Source organism: Daldinia vernicosa (genome assembly GCF_022497035.1).
Source record: "Daldinia vernicosa strain CBS 139.73 unplaced genomic scaffold F5Y00scaffold_19, whole genome shotgun sequence".
NCBI lineage: Eukaryota > Fungi > Ascomycota > Sordariomycetes > Xylariales > Hypoxylaceae > Daldinia > Daldinia vernicosa.
In genome coordinates, this window is record NW_025953935.1 from 560,686 (window position 1) to 577,247 (window position 16,562).

The window sequence follows — 16,562 nt, forward strand, 5'->3', positions numbered from 1 at the left end:
TGGGTATATAATCACGTGTTATGTAACTAACAATAAAGAAGCAGCTCACCGTATATCATTCACTTGCTGCATGTGGTTTCCACTGTAGCCACCTGCAACGCACCGACTACCCGAGCCCTGACGACGTGTTGCCCCACCGCTGCTCACCTGCTCAGCCACTCACCATTCAGAGCGCAATGCACTTCTTCAACTACCTCTAGCTTCCTTCAACATCGCAACGTAGCCAAGGCAGTAATCAATCAACACACTTCACACTTTAACCCATCTTGTTCCGAACAACCTCTCGTTTATCCACGAAGCTAATTTCATACCATACCATCCTTTTTTTCTCGTATGAGCATTTAGAGTTGGATTACTACTTTACGGCCTGTCTTCCGTTACCCCCCAGTCCCCGGTTACTGCGTCGTTGATTCTATACCGTTAGGATTGACGATAATAATTCCCTTCCGATAAGGCAGACCCCGTAAAGTCTCCATTATCAATCGTCGCCTCTGTCTCCCCTCCATCCCTGTCCGTTTCAACTTCCATCTCTTCCCAAAGACTCGAGATATCTTCAGATCCCGTTCACTATCTGTCATGGCTTCTCGACCAGGGCCCGCAGGTAGGGGTGGTGTGACCGGCCGCTTCGCGCAGTTTAAGTTAGTACTGTTAGGTATGTATGACAACCTCAGATATTTGTAGCATCGTATGCTGATTAGATCACAGGAGAATCTGCGGTCGGAAAGGTACCTAACTATCTCACTCACTAGCAAGCCCATTCCCATTTTAGGCAGCATCGTTCGCTAACTCCTACAAAACAGAGCTCCATAGTCTTGAGATTTGTGAAGGTAAATGACTTCTTCACGTACTCTATAAAATTCATTCTCTAATACCTATCTAGGATCAATTCGACTCGTACCGCGAATCTACCATCGGCGCTGCTTTCCTAACACAAACCATTTCCTTAGATGAGAATACTACTGTTAAGTTTGAGATCTGGGATACTGCCGGCCAGGAGCGGTACAAGTCTCTTGCGCCCATGTACTACCGTAATGCGAACTGCGCCGTCGTTGTCTATGATATCACCCAATCCGTACGTCCCCTAGGAACAAAGAAACGGTGGTTAGGTGGACTGACAGTAAACATAGGCATCCCTCGATAAGGCAAAGGCTTGGGTAAAAGAATTGCAAAGACAAGCGAACGAGAACATTATCATTGCCCTCGCCGGAAACAAACTGGATTTAGTTACCGAGCAACCCGATAAGCGAGCCGTCTCGACTGCTGATGCTGAGGCATACGCAAACGAAGCGGGATTATTGTTCTTCGAAACTTCGGCTAAGACTGCAGAGAATGTCCGGGAACTATTTACCGCCATCGCGAAGAAGTTGCCGCTCGATCAAGTCGGTCCCCGACATACTAGACCTGGACAGCGACCGGGAGGCGTCAGCTTAGCTCCGGAGGGTGCAAATACACAATCAGGAGGGCCTTGCGCGTGTTAGAGGCAGTTCTGGGAGCTACTGGATACTATCTGGACCTGGTACGGCACTATCGAGACCTGGTACAGCGAATTCCCTCGTATCATACTGATCTATTTAGTACTGGGCCACCTGCTCAGCGCTCTAACTGTATTCTCAAGCATGATGTTGTTGAGATCATGCAGCGCTCGAGTAGGAGCACTTCACCAGGCTCTGCAATTCTATCAGGCTCTGGAGAACTGTTCGCGCCAAACTACTATCCAGATCCAGCCTAAAATAGAGACTGGAGGTATTTAAGAAGCATGAAGATAGGCGCGAGATGCTCAAGTGTATATTTCATTGGGAGTTTCTTGGCAGGAGGGCATACATCGTTTTTTTTAATACCTGATTTTTTGTTGGTCGAGTTCTCAAGGTACAGGCTTGGCTGCTAGATGCATTGCAGTCGGTCATGAGCTAGAGGTACGTATGCGTGTGGTTTAAGACGATCTTAGGACTGAGACTGAACGTTGCCGAGCTACTACGTATATAGCTCGACGAGTAATGCAATAGAGTAACATTTCTTCACGACGAGACGAGATATGCTATGCTATTAAATCAGCTTTAATGAGATATTTGCATTGTGGTTTATATATGATGTAGGTATAATTTATGTATACCTCTATCACGTACAGTAGGTGAAACCTGGAAGTGTGATGCTGTAATGCTGCATATGGTGATATGTACTGGATGGATAGGATGATTACCTAATAATATTAAAAAAAATCAATAAAGTATATATGTACATGCTACCTAGGTCCCACTAGACCGAGCACTGCTTTGCGCTTGCCGGGATTGTCCTATGCCCAACGCAACTTTACCTCGAAAACGACGTGCAGCTTAAAAAAAGCTTCCCGAGGTTTTTACATCGTATAATCCCTCGCCAACGACAACAACTCCAGTCACAACGTAGCAACGACAATCGCATTTTGAAGGCCCACTCCATGCCCTCATGTTGCGGACATCGTTGCGATCTGTCAGGGCCGTAGGCAGCAGGCCTGTTGCTGCTGCTGTCGGCCATCAATGGCAGCCCGCGATCGCACGATCGGCTGGTGCAGCTGGGAGGGTATGAAGTCACCAAACACCAAACATGGCATAATACCAGCATTACCTTTAGAACACTCTTAGAACCCTCCGGGCTAACATCAATTGCAACCAGAGATACTATGCCGATAACAAGAAACCCTCAATAAACGACTCTACACCCGCGAAACTGCCTACATCTGAGACTACCACTGCTGCGTCGAGCGATCCCCCCGCGCTGAAACCCGAATCCAAGATTGTTGAGGAAACAATCGACTCTAAGGAAGTCCCGCAGACGCCGCCTCCGCCTCCGCCTCCGCCTGTATCAGAATCTTCCGTAGAAAAGGCCAGTCCTAAACCCACCCCACCCCCGCCGGCGCCTGCGAGAAAGAAGAAGGGATTCTTCCGTCGATTGTATAATTCTGTCGTGACTCTGATACTCCTAGGAGCCATAACCTTCGCTGGTGGCGTATGGTATTCACGCATAAACGACAGATTCCATGACATTTTCACTGAATATGTACCGTTCGGTGAACAAGCCGTGCTCTACCTCGAAGAGCTCGACTATAAGAAGCGATATCCCGGAGGTCTGACCATTGGTGGCCGGGATAAGGATACCGGGGCTCAAGTTAAAATATCGCCGCAAAGTGGCGCATCTTGGAGAGTTGCAGACGCCGGCGAACCGGCAGGCAGACAGTCAAGTGCCATGCGGCATATTGCTGCTAGCAAAGATGCTGCCGCTTCAAAACACAAGAAAGATGCTCCTGCTGAAGAGACGCCTGCGGCGAAACCTGCCGAATCCAAGGATGCAGCTCCGGAACCCACTCCCGCCGCGGCTTCTAAAGCCGTAGAGAAGACCGAAGCGCCGAAGAAGGAAACCGTCGGCTTCGTAGCCCCCGAAGTCGACGAGCCTTCTCGATTCCCCCCTCCTACTCCCATTGACCCTTTGACCGTCAATGATGCCGACGAGGCCGTAGTCCAGGATCTAGTCAAGATGCTTAACGATATTATCACCGTTGTTAACGCTGACAACTCCGATGACCGATTTGCGTCCACTATCGGAAAGGCCAAGAACGAACTTAACAAGGTGGGCTCCAAGATCCGCGAGCTGAAGGCCCAGGTTGAAAAAGACGCTGCCTCGAAGGTGGCAAGCAAGGTTAAGGAGTTCGAAAATGCAGCTGTTGAGTTGGTCAGTCGTGTTGAAAAAGCTATGAATGCGCAAGAGAAGCAGTGGAGGGCAGAGTTTGAGGAAGAGATGCGACGCATCCAGGATGCCTATGACTCCAGAATCAAGACGGAAATAGAGCGGGAAAAGCAGATCAACGACGCAAAGCTTAACAATCAGCTTCTCGAACAGGCCGTCGATCTAAAGCGCCAGTTCTTAGAAGAAGTCAAAAACCGTGTCGAGGAAGAGCGGAATAGCAGACTCGGCAAGCTAGAACAATTAAGTAACGCTATCAGGGAATTGGAGAAGCTCACGACTGGATGGAACGATGTTGTCGACACGAATCTTAAAACCCAGCAGTTGCATGTCGCAGTCGAAGCTGTGCGTGCTAGTCTTAATGACACCGAGCACCCACGACCTTTCGTTCGAGAGTTAGTCGCCCTGAAGGAGATCGCTACGGATGACCCAGTCGTCAACGCAGCCATCCGCTCGATCAACCCGTCGGCGTATCAACGTGGCATCCCTACACCTTCTCAATTGATCGACCGCTTCCGTCGCGTTGCGTCTGAGGTAAGGAAGGCCAGCTTATTACCGGATGACGCAGGCGTAGCTTCCCACGCATCAAGCTGGCTGTTGAGCAAAGTTCTTTTCAAGAAGCAGGGCTTAGCGGCTGGTGACGATGTTGAGAGCATTCTCACCCGAACACAGACGCTTCTTGAGGAGGGCAACCTGGATGCCGCGGCACGCGAGATGAACGCCCTACAAGGGTGGGCTAAGACGTTGAGCCGAGACTGGCTGGCGGAGGTTAGGAAGGTGCTCGAAGTGCAACAGGCATTAGACGTAAGTTTTCTACATATTATCAAGTAATTCATGTAGAGGTATACTAACAAACAACAATTAGGTCATCTCTACCGAAGCTCGGTTGCAGAGCTTAAGAGTAGAGTAAACTAGGGGACATAAGAGACGGAAGCATATCCTTTTCTTTCCTTTTACTTTGTCACCTGTCCCTTGTACATTCTACCTACTTACCTACCTCCTACCCAACCTACTTTACCCTTATCTCTAGAGGAAAGAAAATAAAGGGGGGACGGGAAGGGCGGCTGATTAGCCTGTGTATGAGATAATAACAAGCAATAGACGGCAGGTATATCCTGCTTTTGAAATGTTTTATGTCTCGCAACGTATAAGTGTGTATGCTAAGAGTGACTTGTTGGTTTGGTAAATAGTGTAGATAGAACTATATCATGAGGCATGGGTGATTTTTGCGTACTATTGCTAAACTAGAAGAACCACTTAATAGCTAAGTACTTCGTAACCTACCTTGAAGGTTAAAAGACAATTTATCTTTTGATCGAGTCTAGCTTTCTAGTCATGAAACATCGTGAGTAGTACCCCCTCCCCCCCGAACACCGGAATCGACGAATGATAGTCACCAAACCGCCATATGCGGGGGCCGATAGCATACCTACTATAATGAACCACCATCACTGTCTTATGTGGTCTTCAGCATATACGCATATAGGTGCCACCTACTCAACTGAACCGGGAGCGGGGGAAGATTGGTTTGCTATATAAATAGCTGCATAACTATACATTAACTGGGACCTCACTTCATAACTCGCTGGGGCTACGACCGGATATATATAGCCGCTCTTGTATAGCTGAATGTTGCGGTGTAAGTTGTGGGGAGCTATACTCGTACCGCGTCCAGTAGTATAGTCCCTCAGGGGTAATAGTAACGGCTCCCGCAGAATAGAAGCAGTCGATAACCTTGTATTAATACGAAAAGGGTTAGTTAAACGAATTACCATTCTATTATATTGGGTAATAGCACATACTATACCTTCTCCTTCAACTAAAAGTGGTTAGTTTCTATGTTCGTTCTTCATAGCTACCTACCTTATATTCTATATCAGACTCAACCGCACTTCTTAAGTACGTCTCAACTCGATACATTTAGTAAAGTTATACTTAAATAACATAGAAGATACCTGGCTCAATATTAAATCTATATCAACCTAATTATTTATAGATGTCGTGTTATCCCCTTGACTGGCATTCAACTATACCCCTATTATTTCAGTATCAGTACATAAGACTTGACGTCGTTCATTAACATAATAGGAAAAGGTTCGATAATTAGTATAAACTGTAAATATCATTGGTAGATTTAGCCATTTTCTCTTTCCTGGCCAATCCCCATGTATCAATACTGAAAATAGTGGAGGTGTAGTTGAATGCCAGTCAAGAGGATAACTCTATGTATTATAGTCATTCCAAGGGTTAACCTTGGAGACACGTGCTGAGCTACGTGGTATACGCCCCATTGGCACATAGCCGACGGTTAACAGCTAAAGTATACTAACAGCTTATTCGAAGCCTATTTGAGTATATGTAAAGTTGACAGGCTGAAGGTTGATGTGTCTGGAATAGCGACACCTAAGATGTTGGTAAGGATCCGCACTACTAGGGCTTATCCTTTGTTTGTCACCCCATATGAGCAACCCCATTCCTATCTCTTACATCGTATTTAACAGACGAAATATCTACCTTGGATTGACCTCCTAGGGAACTTTTTTAAGTTCGGGTCGTTATATGAAACACTATAATAAGAGTTGCAATGGGCGTTCTCAATCAGCTTACTCCTGACTTGGAGGAGGTCGACGTTGTCGTCGTAGGAGGCAAGGCTAATATTATCCTTAGAGGCCAGAAGGCATAAAGGTCATCTGTAAGCTAACTGCTCGCAGGAGGAACTGCTGGTTGCGTTGTTGCTTCGAGGCTCAGCGATGCTGACCGTGACCTATCTGTCTTGGTGATCGAGAGTGGACAGAATAACTACAATGTGCCCGCAATCATCCACCCGATCCTCTTCATGGGCAATTTGGCGCCTACCAGCACTGCGGCTTTATTTTACCAGGCCGGAAAGGAGGAGAAGGTAGGTAATAGGCAACTGGTTGTGCCCGCCGGCGGCATCCTCGGTGGTGGCTCATCCATAAATTTTATGATGTATAGCCGGGCACAGCGATCGGACTTCGACTCTTGGAATATGCCTGGTTGGTCTGCGGATGAGATGATACCGTATCTGAAAAAGGTATCTAATAAAACAGTCCGGCCGTTGCAAATCATGGCTGATAGGCTTCGTAGCTTGAAACGTACCACGGTCCTAGCTCTAAGGACACTCACGGAGACAGTGGGCCAGTACAGATCTCAGGTGGCACATACCGTGCTCTCACATCCGAGAACAATTTTATCGAGGCTGCAGCAAAGGTTGGCTGGCCTGAAATCGAAGACCTCCAAAGCCTGGACTCCAACAACGGTACCCAGCGGGCTGTACGTTTCATTTCGCCTGACGGTAAACGCCAGGATTCTGCCCATGCATATCTGCATCCTCGACTTCAAGACGGCAAGCATCCAAACCTAAATGTCCTGGTGGAGTCTCAGGTCATACGAGTTATTGTAGATGACAATAAGAATGCTGTTGGAGTTGAGTACCGACCCAATCCTAAGTTCCAGAACGATACCACGACTCGGAGTATCCGTGCCCGCAAGATGGTGATCGTATCGAGCGGCACTATCGGAACTCCTTCCATACTAGAGAGATCCGGCATAGGTAGTCCCGAACTCCTGAACCGAATTGGTATCCCGATCGTCTCCGACCTTCCTGGCGTCGGTAACAATTATCAAGATCACCATCTGCTCATATACCCATATAGGACAAGCTTAGCGCCAGAAGAGACAGCCGACGAAATCGTACGCGGTGCTCTCAGTGTTGAAGAGCTTGTTAAGACTAAGGATCTCAGAGCTGGCTGGAATGCCCAAGATGTCACTTGCAAGATCCGACCAACTGAGGCGGACGTCGCTGAACTTGGCCCCGAGTTTCAAGCGGTCTGGGAGAGAGACTTTAAGGCGAAGCCAGACAAGCCACTGGCATTGATGTCTCTCGTCAGCGGGTAAGAAGTCAGCCTTGCCTATAGATATGCATATGCTGATTATTGACAGATTCGCTGGCGATCCGAGTAGTGTGCCAGTGGGGCAATACACGTCCCTGACAGCATTTACCGTATATCCATATTCTCGTGGCCACGTACATATCACGGGTCCAAGTGTAGACGACCCAGTGGATTTCAAAACCGGGTTCTTTACCGATGCCAATGACATCGATATTCAAAAGCACATCTGGATTTATAAAAAGCAAAGAGAAATCCTTCGCCGTACGGACATGTACCGGGGCGAAGTAATCACTGCCCACCCGCCGTTCGCTTCGGACTCAGAAGCGGCATGCATCGAGTTAAACGACGGACCTCTCTCCAACGTGAAGGACATCACATATACTCCGGCGGACGACGCGGTCCTCGAGAAGTGGCTGCGCGAGAATGTAGGCACCACTTGGCACTCTATGGGGACATGCAAGATGGCACCGCTAGAGAAAGGCGGCGTTGTGGATGCGAGTCTCAGCGTCTACGGTGTCAAGGGGTTGAAGGTGGCGGATTTGAGCATCCCACCAGCGAACGTGGCGGCCAACACGGCCAACACGGCTTACGCAATAGGGGAGAGGGCAGCAGATATATTCATCAAGGAACTTGGTCTTGGTAATAGGGATATTTAACGAAGAAGGTAGCATTTTCTGTCTATGAAGCTACCTATGTGCTTAATCTGTTTAATAGGTATTTGGTAATTGATTGATCTTGCCACTTATGGCAATGCTATATTCTTGTTATTTGCCGTAACAAAGTGCTTAACTACCTGTACGGGATGTTCGCGTTGAGATATTACGCTCTCCTACTTGACAGATTGTCCATCCTCACTGGACTCTGTTGCGAGCCTTCTAGGAAACTTATTCTAAACTATATATATGATTTCCAGCAGCCATTGTATAAATCATGACATCGAAGCATTCTATCCGAATGATGGCATCCCTCAGCCACTACCAAAGATCCTTTGCAACCCCGATGACGATGAAATCCTACGCCAATAGATCCGGCAGATTGATGGAGATAAAGTGCATAGAGTTGCTGTCCTGAGTTTCCGAGGACCACAGCTCTATCGGATTGCAAAGCTACAAGCAGAGCTTATAAAGAAGCAGAATAGCATGGCGAATCCCGACGATGGAATATCCGAGACCAATTCAGACGCTGAAGGCGTAATATGGCTGGCTTACGGGATGAGACTCGGGGATGACAACCTATGAGTCTCGTAAGCCCTGAGCATTTTGGGCTTATCCTAGCACCTTACTACCTTATTGACGTTGCGTCTTGCTCGCAAAGAGCCAATTAGTGATATATGTGCTTATAAGTTGTGCTTGTCTCCAGCAACGACATAACAACACCTCACCGAAATTCAACCAGCATAACAAAGAAAGCGGAATAGTTATTGTTTAGTAACTTTTGATCACACATCCCTGAGAACTTTCTGATACCAATTATCTAAAATAACTATATAAAACGCGTTAGATTACAACACAAGTCCTTCTTAAACATCACTCTTCCGATACGTTTCCTGGCCAGGTTAAGGTACGGTGATATGACGATGTGCCATTCGTTTTACTGACAATAGTGAAGTTTAAACTACTTGCCACAACAGGTTGCTTACACTCGGATGTCACTAGGCAATTACGACCTATTCCCTAATGTACAAACTACGCCTAATTATTTATTTTCCCTCTGTGTGTTATAACCTCAAGTGAATTACCCATGTTAAAGCATGTATGTATTATGTATGATTTATTTAAGTTTACGAATTTAATAAATTTGAAGTTCAAAAGTTATTAAGAGGAATTATCGATATAATAGGATCATATCCTGAGACTAAGAATACCTTAGATATAAGATATAAATTTATCTTATTGACCAAATGTACCCGTAGCCATATTAATAAACCTCACGGGTTGACGTCAAGTATACGGTTTGTCCTTAACACACGATAGCCTCACGATGGCTTTGATTTACTTCCCTTTCAAGCAAAGCCAGCGGCCTCCGCAGCAGGGGCCATAGGCATACATAGGTATACATAGGTACTTGAAATCTAAAACCTACGCTATCGGCTAGTTGCTCTTGATATGGAGAGAACTTACAAGTCTGGATGCATTATCCTTCGATACATTTCCGTTTTTTAATACCGAGACGCCTGGTTTTGAAGGAACCAACTACTTTTCTAGTCAGATGCGAGAATATTGCCTTCTGAGGTTGGGCAACGTATCCAGGTAGTTTCATGTCGCGGTTTGCGAGCCGAAAAATATCGACTGTCTTAATAGCCTACCTCCTAGAAGCTATTGTTGGCAATGCTGGCTGTGTACGAGCTGAGCAGGTCCCCCTTTCATCAGAGTTATTTCCCGAATCAACTACCTATTCTAAGTCGTCGGGTATGTACTCAATCTACTATTCTTAAATCGAAACCTTCCGTGGGCTGTCGCGGGTGGCTATACTACTTCTATCTTCATCAGTCAGTAACTGCATGGCTTTCCAATGCATCGGAGTTCGTCCCAAAATGTGATAATAGGTATTTCATCCTGAACTAGGCAGGAAGTGGCAGTATGCTGTTGAACTGTGATATTAACATGCACTCATCCATCGACGCCAAGGGCAACTGATTGCGATATAATCATGGAAACGAATATAACGCCATGTGTAGCGATGATCAATCAAAGAGTATAATTACGTTATTAAAAGATTTGAATCTGATGTGGTCAGATGGTAGGTACATTGCTTGTTCTTGTTTCATGTTGTGCAACTTATATATTTTGAAGTATGGGCGCAAAGGGTGGTAATATCGCAAAATATTGCCCAGCATGTATGTCAGGGTTCTAGATGAGGCGTGCAGAACAAAGGACTTGTTAGTTTGTATACGAGCCGTAGGCTCGATAGTTAGGTTAGAATTCCTCGCGGAACAACGAAGTTGTTTCCATGCCGTTTGGTTCCACCTCGTGACGGTGTAATAATGTTGCAGGCACCCTATACTCTTAGACTACAGCCGACGCTGCCTTGTGTGAGTTATGCTGTATAAAATTGGGACTCTATAGTGATGGTTTAATGGCTTATCCGCCTGTAGCTGTTATTAGTCGGTCGGTACGTTATCTCGAATAGTAACTTTCCGTATCTAGATGAGAACACCGGAGACACGTAAGTTGTAATGAACATCCCACGAGAAACGGAGGCTTAAAGTGTATTTATATGGGAGCAAGGCCTTCATATTTTTCTACACTTCCTCTGTCTCGCATCTTCGTTCATCTCTACCTCCTACCTAGCCTACACAGGAAGCAAACCTATTCGAAGAAATACCGCAGCGATCACCAAAGTAATCCATATCCCAATACTTTAAAATTATGATCTTAATCTAACAATATATTTATGCAGATGCCTTCTGCAAAAGGTTATATCAAGAGTCACCCTGGCGGCAGCAAGTTCACGGCTACTTTTGTCCTCGATGAGATCAATCATCACTTCGACGGCAACCTGAATCCCAATGTACAGGATTTCACATCCAACGTGGCTACACTTGAATATGAAGACGTCGGACAATTGACCGGCCAGCAACAATTTAATGGAAAGATCGGCATCTCTGATATCACGCTAAATCTCGCAAATGGCCCGAAAATTGCGGGTTCTCTCACTATGCCAGTAGACCCGGCAGTGACCGTTTCTGGATCGGGTACTTGGTCATCAAAGTCATCCTAGATTATCTTCCACGTTATGACGAGGGCATTGGAACAGTGATTATGGGATTAGTTGCCGGACTATATTAAGGAGAGGAAGTTCAACACTACCCTCGTGGGGATTGAAGAAGCTATATGATTAAACTCAACAACCTTGCCCTCAACGGCAGAATTACATAAAATAAATAAAGAGCGGGTTCTCTACATATATTGGCTCACCAATGAATAACTAGAGCTATGATTGATGTTCGTGTTATGGAGTAAAGCAAGAAATATGGAAATAACTTCGTTGCTCCGTAAGGAACTCGAAATCTGACTATGATGGAAGCTTGAGTTATGTATACATGTTGAATTATTCTTATATTTTATATGTCTCATCTAGAATCATAACAATCCGCCCTACTATTACTACCATTCATAGGTTCAAGTTACAACATTTTGAAAGAGTTGTTTGTTTGGATAGGGGGTTGATTAGTCATCTAGTCGAGGGTTTTAAATGTTTATTTTTAAGTAATAAACGTTTTTATTAACTAGGTAATTGAACCTCGTCGCTAGGTATTATCGACTAGTTTATGTTTTTTCGTTCAATGTTTATTCAGCGTCTATCTATAACGTACTTCCTCAAACCTTTATCTCTCCCTCTCCTCCCCCCTAATCTCACTACCACTACCCTGCGCCTCTCCTCAACCATGGCGCGGACATACGAGTCGGCGCTCGCGCACCTCGACTCCATCCAGTCCAACCGCGCCGTCACATCCCTGTTCACCCCTCCCGTCTCCGCATCATCCCCCGCCCCCTCCGCCAAGGACCTCAATGCCCTCGCCATCCCGGAGATGCTCTCCTGGCTAGGCCGGGCGGGTCTAGCGCAGGACGATCTCGCCCGGCTCCGCTGCATCCACGTCGCCGGGACCAAAGGGAAGGGTTCCGTATGCGCGTATCTGACCTCGATCTTGACGCGGGAGCCTGTCGCCGGCAGGGTTGGCACGTACACGTCACCACACCTAATCTCGGTGCGCGAGCGCATCCAGCTTGATGGGCAGCCGATTAGTCGGGAGTTGTTTGCGCGGTATTTCTTCGAGGTATGGGATGCGCTTACTAGTGCCGCGCGGGAGGAGGCGACGCGTTCGGGGAAGGACATCTCGGCCGCGGAGCTCGAGGGCCCGGCTACAAAGCCTTTCTACTTCCGGTTCTTAACGATCCTAGCTTTCCACGCGTTCCTGCGGGAGGGGGTTAAGAGCGCGGTGGTAGAGTGCGGCATCGGTGGCGAGTACGACTCTACGAACGTGTTGCCGGCTGAGGCCGTGACGGCTTCGGTGATCTCGCAACTCGGGATTGATCACGTGGGTATGCTCGGCGGCACACTGCCTGAGATTGCGTGGAACAAGGCGGGCGTGATGAAGCCGGGGCGGAAATGCTTCACCCGGAAACTGCAGTCTGGAGAGGGCGAGGAAACCATGCGTGTGTTACGCGAACGAGCTGCGGAGAAGAGCGCCACCTTGATAGAGGTAGAAGACCAAGAAGTCGAGCAATGGGGAGGTGTACGAGGAGCTGAGGCAGGTAGCCTCGAAGGCGAGTTCCAGAAGTACAACCAGGCGTTAGCGACAAAGGCTGCAGCTGAGCATATAAGGGTTCTAGATGGGAACCAGGATACCCTACCGGGAGAAAGGTTATCAGCTTTAGCAGAACGCTTTTCTGATGGTTTACGGTTAGCAAGACTGCAAGGACGTTCCGAAACAAGAGAACACGGCGACTTCACGTGGCTCATCGACGGGGCGCATACCGCAGAAAGCCTAGAGGAAGTAGCCAAGTGGTTCGCGGGGAAACGCAAAACCGTAACCGGCGACGCGAAAGTGGTCTTGCTATTCAACCAGCAAGAACGCGATGTAGCAAGCCTTTTAAACAGTCTACACAGGGGCATTGAGAAGGAGTCAGGGGTTCCGGAGGGCACTATCTTCGACTACGCCGTATTTACTCGGAACGATTTACAACGTAGAACGGCCAAGGAGCCCGAGCGGGACCTGGCTGTTCAGCAAGCTGCCGCAGATGCTATGGAGAAGCTATCTCCCCGGACGGAGACTACCGTCGTAGAAAGCGTCGACGAAGCGGTCGAGAAGATAAAAGCTACGCAACCCCGTGACGGCGTCAAAGTTGTGGTCCTCGCTACGGGTAGCTTCCATCTTGTAGGCGCCCTGCTTAGGACATTAGAGCCGGATTCGGAGTTGTGAATTGCTCATCTAGGTAGGGTAGGCTCGGTAGGTAGTAGGTACGACAGGTTCCAGTGACTTGGACATGATGAAAACCGCGTTTAAGAGGCGATAGATTATGGGTCTCAGGACTAAGTCGTAGGCACCGTGACGGCTGTACTTTCAACAATAAGCCATAAATATACACTTTAAGATTTTTAGTTGCTTTGAGTCTTGAATGTTGCTTAAATAGTTATAGCCGGTATTATACTCAATGAAACCTTTGTATGCTTGATTCTCCTCTATACTCCTCTATACGGGTTGAGCCGCCGTAGATCCTCATCTATTTTTCTAGGGTATACCCATCTCTCGTTGAAACTAGAGCCATTTCACATAACCAGCCCCTATAAAAAATCGACCGTTGCCGGTCACAAGGCATCGGCGCCTTCTAATATTCCCAAAGCTCCGCCCACCAGATGCAAGCTACCCGTAATGAAAGCCTGTATTGTCTCACTCCCGCCCAAGGGTGTCTTGCTGAGGTCTCGGACATAATCGATCGCCTCTTCAATCGTCGGCACGACAGTTACCTTTGCCGTCGGGTCTAACAAGGACCATTTCTCCGCAAAGGCACGCTGCGCTGTTAGAGCTTTGATGGCTACAGGGTCATACTGGTGGTTCACAAAGTCTCGCTTATAGCCAGTGCTAGCGTAAGTTACGTTTGTGCAAAAGACGACGTGTTCGAACGTCCCTTGCCCCTGGGCTTTGAGAGCAGAGACTATGCCCTCGAGGAAGTGGATGGCCTCGTCACGTCCTTGCTGGTTGAAAATCAAGGCTTTCGGGCCGGTTCGCTTCGCACACTCACCTGCAAACCACCGTGTCGCCATCTTGAGACTGTCTACAGTATGTGCTCCGTCAATGTGCCAGATGATTGGCCCTTCAGCCTTGACTTCGCATCTACCCCTCCACACGACTTTTTCAAGACCATCAACGAACTCTTTACTTAACGCTGACGGATCTGGTATGAAGTTAGGATCGATTTTTTGCAATGCTGCTTCGGCTAGGGCGACTCCTAAGCTGGCATTCTTCTTCTGGAATAGCGCATCTGGTCGGACCTTAACATCCTTTAGTCTGGGGTCGATATCCAAAACCTTCAGCGGCACTCCTTTTTCTTTGGCTCTTTCCTGAAGTACATCGGCGGCTTCGGGAACTTGCTCGATGGTGAAAGCAGCACTGCCCGGCTTCATGATACCGGCCTTATGCCAAGCAATCTTCTCTATCGTATCCCCAAGTGCGAAGACATGATCTATACCCAGAGTGCTAATACCAGACGCCAAAGGGTGTGCTACGATGTTCGTGGCATCAAATTCGCCACCAATACCTGTCTCATATACAGCAACATCAATACCCTCCTGGAGGAATAAATGATAGCTCATCAGTGTTAAATAGCGGGAATAGACCGGCCTCGTAGGCATGGGAATATCAAGCCTCTGGTCTATTACCCTCTTGCCCTCACGTTCTTCAGCCTCTCCAAGCTTGTCCCATACCTCGAAGAAGTAACGGGCGAAGACGTCCTCGCTGACAGGAACGTCGTTGATCCTAATTCGTTCGCGTACAGCAATTAAGTGCGGACTCGTAAATAGACCAATCCTACGAGGTATTGTATGTGCTCGCTGGTAATGCAAGAGGATGGATGCTGCAAATGCGCATGTGCTCCCTTTGCCCTTAGTACCCGCGACGTGCAGAACATTCAGCCGATCGAGGTCGGAGGAAGTGTAGCCAATGCGTCGCAAGTACTCGTGCATTTCGGCGATGGAGGCGGCATCTGGGCGGATGCCAGCCTTGCGGCGGGCCTCAACGATAGCATACGGGGTTTGAAGAGAGTTCAGAGCATCGATAGCGTCCTGAGGGAATATATGGTCAGCTTCATCCTTATCCTTATCCCCACGGGGGTTGGGTTAGGGTCTGGGCTAGGTACGTTATACGTTCTACCGGGTTGTGTAGCGGTAGCCATTGTGCGACAAGAAATGGATATCGCACTCTTTCTTATATGTGGAGAGAAAGAGTACAGACTAATGCGTCGGAACACATAATGCATTCCTGGAGACCTACTACATAAGGTCTGCGCCTGGTCTTTAGCAGGTAAGCTTTCTGTATTCCTGCCGTATCCGTATGACAGAGATGACGAAAATTACCTAAGATAAAAAGAGGGTCAGTAGCGATATCGCCGACAAACTCCCCTGCTCCCCCAATTCTTACCCCACCTTCTCCAAATTACACAGCAGCAGAGCAGTGACATTGCACAAAGTACTTGCAACTAATTCATTGTGCAACCTGCTCAAACTTTCACATTCGAAACAAAGCTACATGTAAAACGTGTATTTGACAATTTAAGCAAGACCATTGAGGAATCTCGGAATCATATAGGTAGTAGTCTGACCTTTAATGAGACTACCTGCTTATCTACCTAACCTACCTAGATAGCGACTTCCAGATTGAAGCTACTACATAGGTTGATTGGCGGGCTAATACGAATCGCACCCTAACTTCGTTACCGTTGAGATATCTTCAATAAACTACCTAACTTAACCTACCTACCTACCTGGTAATTTAAGAAGGAAAGCAACTTAATAACAGGTGAGGTATTGCTCTAAGTAACCACCTATTTTGGATTAGTACCTAGGAAAGTGTAAAGTACGACGGGAGCATACGCAGCTCGTAGTTGCACTTCTAAACAAATTATTATGCACCACACTTGGAAACTACGAAACAATTTTGGACTTACCTATTTATTAGGTACTTCCTAGAATTGCTCTTCGAACGTAAAGTCAGGAAGGCACTTCCTGCCAATGTGTCAGGAGTGAACATAAACAACCCCTATGAAACAGAGGGCCAGACATAAGAATTCCATCTCTTTTCCCTTCAACCTTATTCTCCTCTTAACCTCTTCATCAACTCTTTTCCATCGCATAACGTCTGCAAGAGGTGCAAATGGTATAGAAAGGTCATGCAAAACGAACTCTATTCGAAGATACTAATTATTAATAGTTTTACCC

The 16,562-nt window shown here is 47.2% G+C and overlaps 6 protein-coding genes across 6 annotated transcripts; 5 read left to right on the plus strand and 1 right to left on the minus strand.

The window, feature by feature from the left end:
• Positions 1-132: 132 nt before the first annotated feature.
• Positions 133-2,083, plus strand: F5Y00DRAFT_235486 (putative GTP-binding protein ypt5). Its single transcript, XM_048007565.1, has 5 exons — positions 133-652; positions 706-725; positions 801-827; positions 881-1,072; positions 1,128-2,083. The coding sequence occupies exons 1-5, from the start codon at positions 577-579 to the stop codon at positions 1,476-1,478; spliced, it is 666 nt and encodes a 221-aa protein (XP_047865610.1). The 5' UTR covers positions 133-576; the 3' UTR covers positions 1,479-2,083.
• Positions 2,084-2,279: 196 nt separating this feature from the next.
• F5Y00DRAFT_235490 (mitochondrial inner membrane protein-domain-containing protein) lies at positions 2,280-4,969 on the plus strand. The gene is made up of 3 exons (XM_048007566.1): positions 2,280-2,556; positions 2,650-4,518; positions 4,580-4,969. Exons 1-3 carry the CDS (start codon positions 2,443-2,445, stop codon positions 4,622-4,624), a joined length of 2,028 nt encoding a protein of 675 aa, XP_047865611.1. The 5' UTR covers positions 2,280-2,442; the 3' UTR covers positions 4,625-4,969.
• Positions 4,970-5,049: 80 nt separating this feature from the next.
• Positions 5,050-8,284, plus strand: F5Y00DRAFT_261471 (putative alcohol oxidase; the record flags this gene model as incomplete). Its single annotated transcript, XM_048011209.1, has 4 exons — positions 5,050-5,059; positions 6,426-6,769; positions 6,823-7,628; positions 7,678-8,284. 4 exons carry the CDS (start codon positions 5,050-5,052, stop codon positions 8,282-8,284), a joined length of 1,767 nt encoding a protein of 588 aa, XP_047865612.1.
• A 2,743-nt stretch (positions 8,285-11,027) lies between these two features.
• Positions 11,028-11,406, plus strand: F5Y00DRAFT_269082 (uncharacterized protein; the record flags this gene model as incomplete). Its single annotated transcript, XM_048012371.1, has 1 exon — positions 11,028-11,406. One exon carries the CDS (start codon positions 11,028-11,030, stop codon positions 11,346-11,348), a length of 321 nt encoding a protein of 106 aa, XP_047865613.1. The 3' UTR covers positions 11,349-11,406.
• A 369-nt stretch (positions 11,407-11,775) lies between these two features.
• F5Y00DRAFT_235494 (FolC bifunctional protein) lies at positions 11,776-13,741 on the plus strand. Its single transcript, XM_048007567.1, has one exon. The coding sequence runs from the start codon at positions 11,899-11,901 to the stop codon at positions 13,549-13,551; it is 1,653 nt and encodes a 550-aa protein (XP_047865614.1). The 5' UTR covers positions 11,776-11,898; the 3' UTR covers positions 13,552-13,741.
• On the minus strand, positions 13,742-15,676 carry F5Y00DRAFT_235496 (FolC bifunctional protein). Its single transcript, XM_048007568.1, has 2 exons — positions 15,485-15,676; positions 13,742-15,410 (listed from the first exon to the last, which is right to left on the minus strand). Exons 1-2 carry the CDS (start codon positions 15,602-15,604, stop codon positions 13,938-13,940), a joined length of 1,593 nt encoding a protein of 530 aa, XP_047865615.1. The 5' UTR covers positions 15,605-15,676; the 3' UTR covers positions 13,742-13,937.
• Positions 15,677-16,562: the final 886 nt, after the last annotated feature.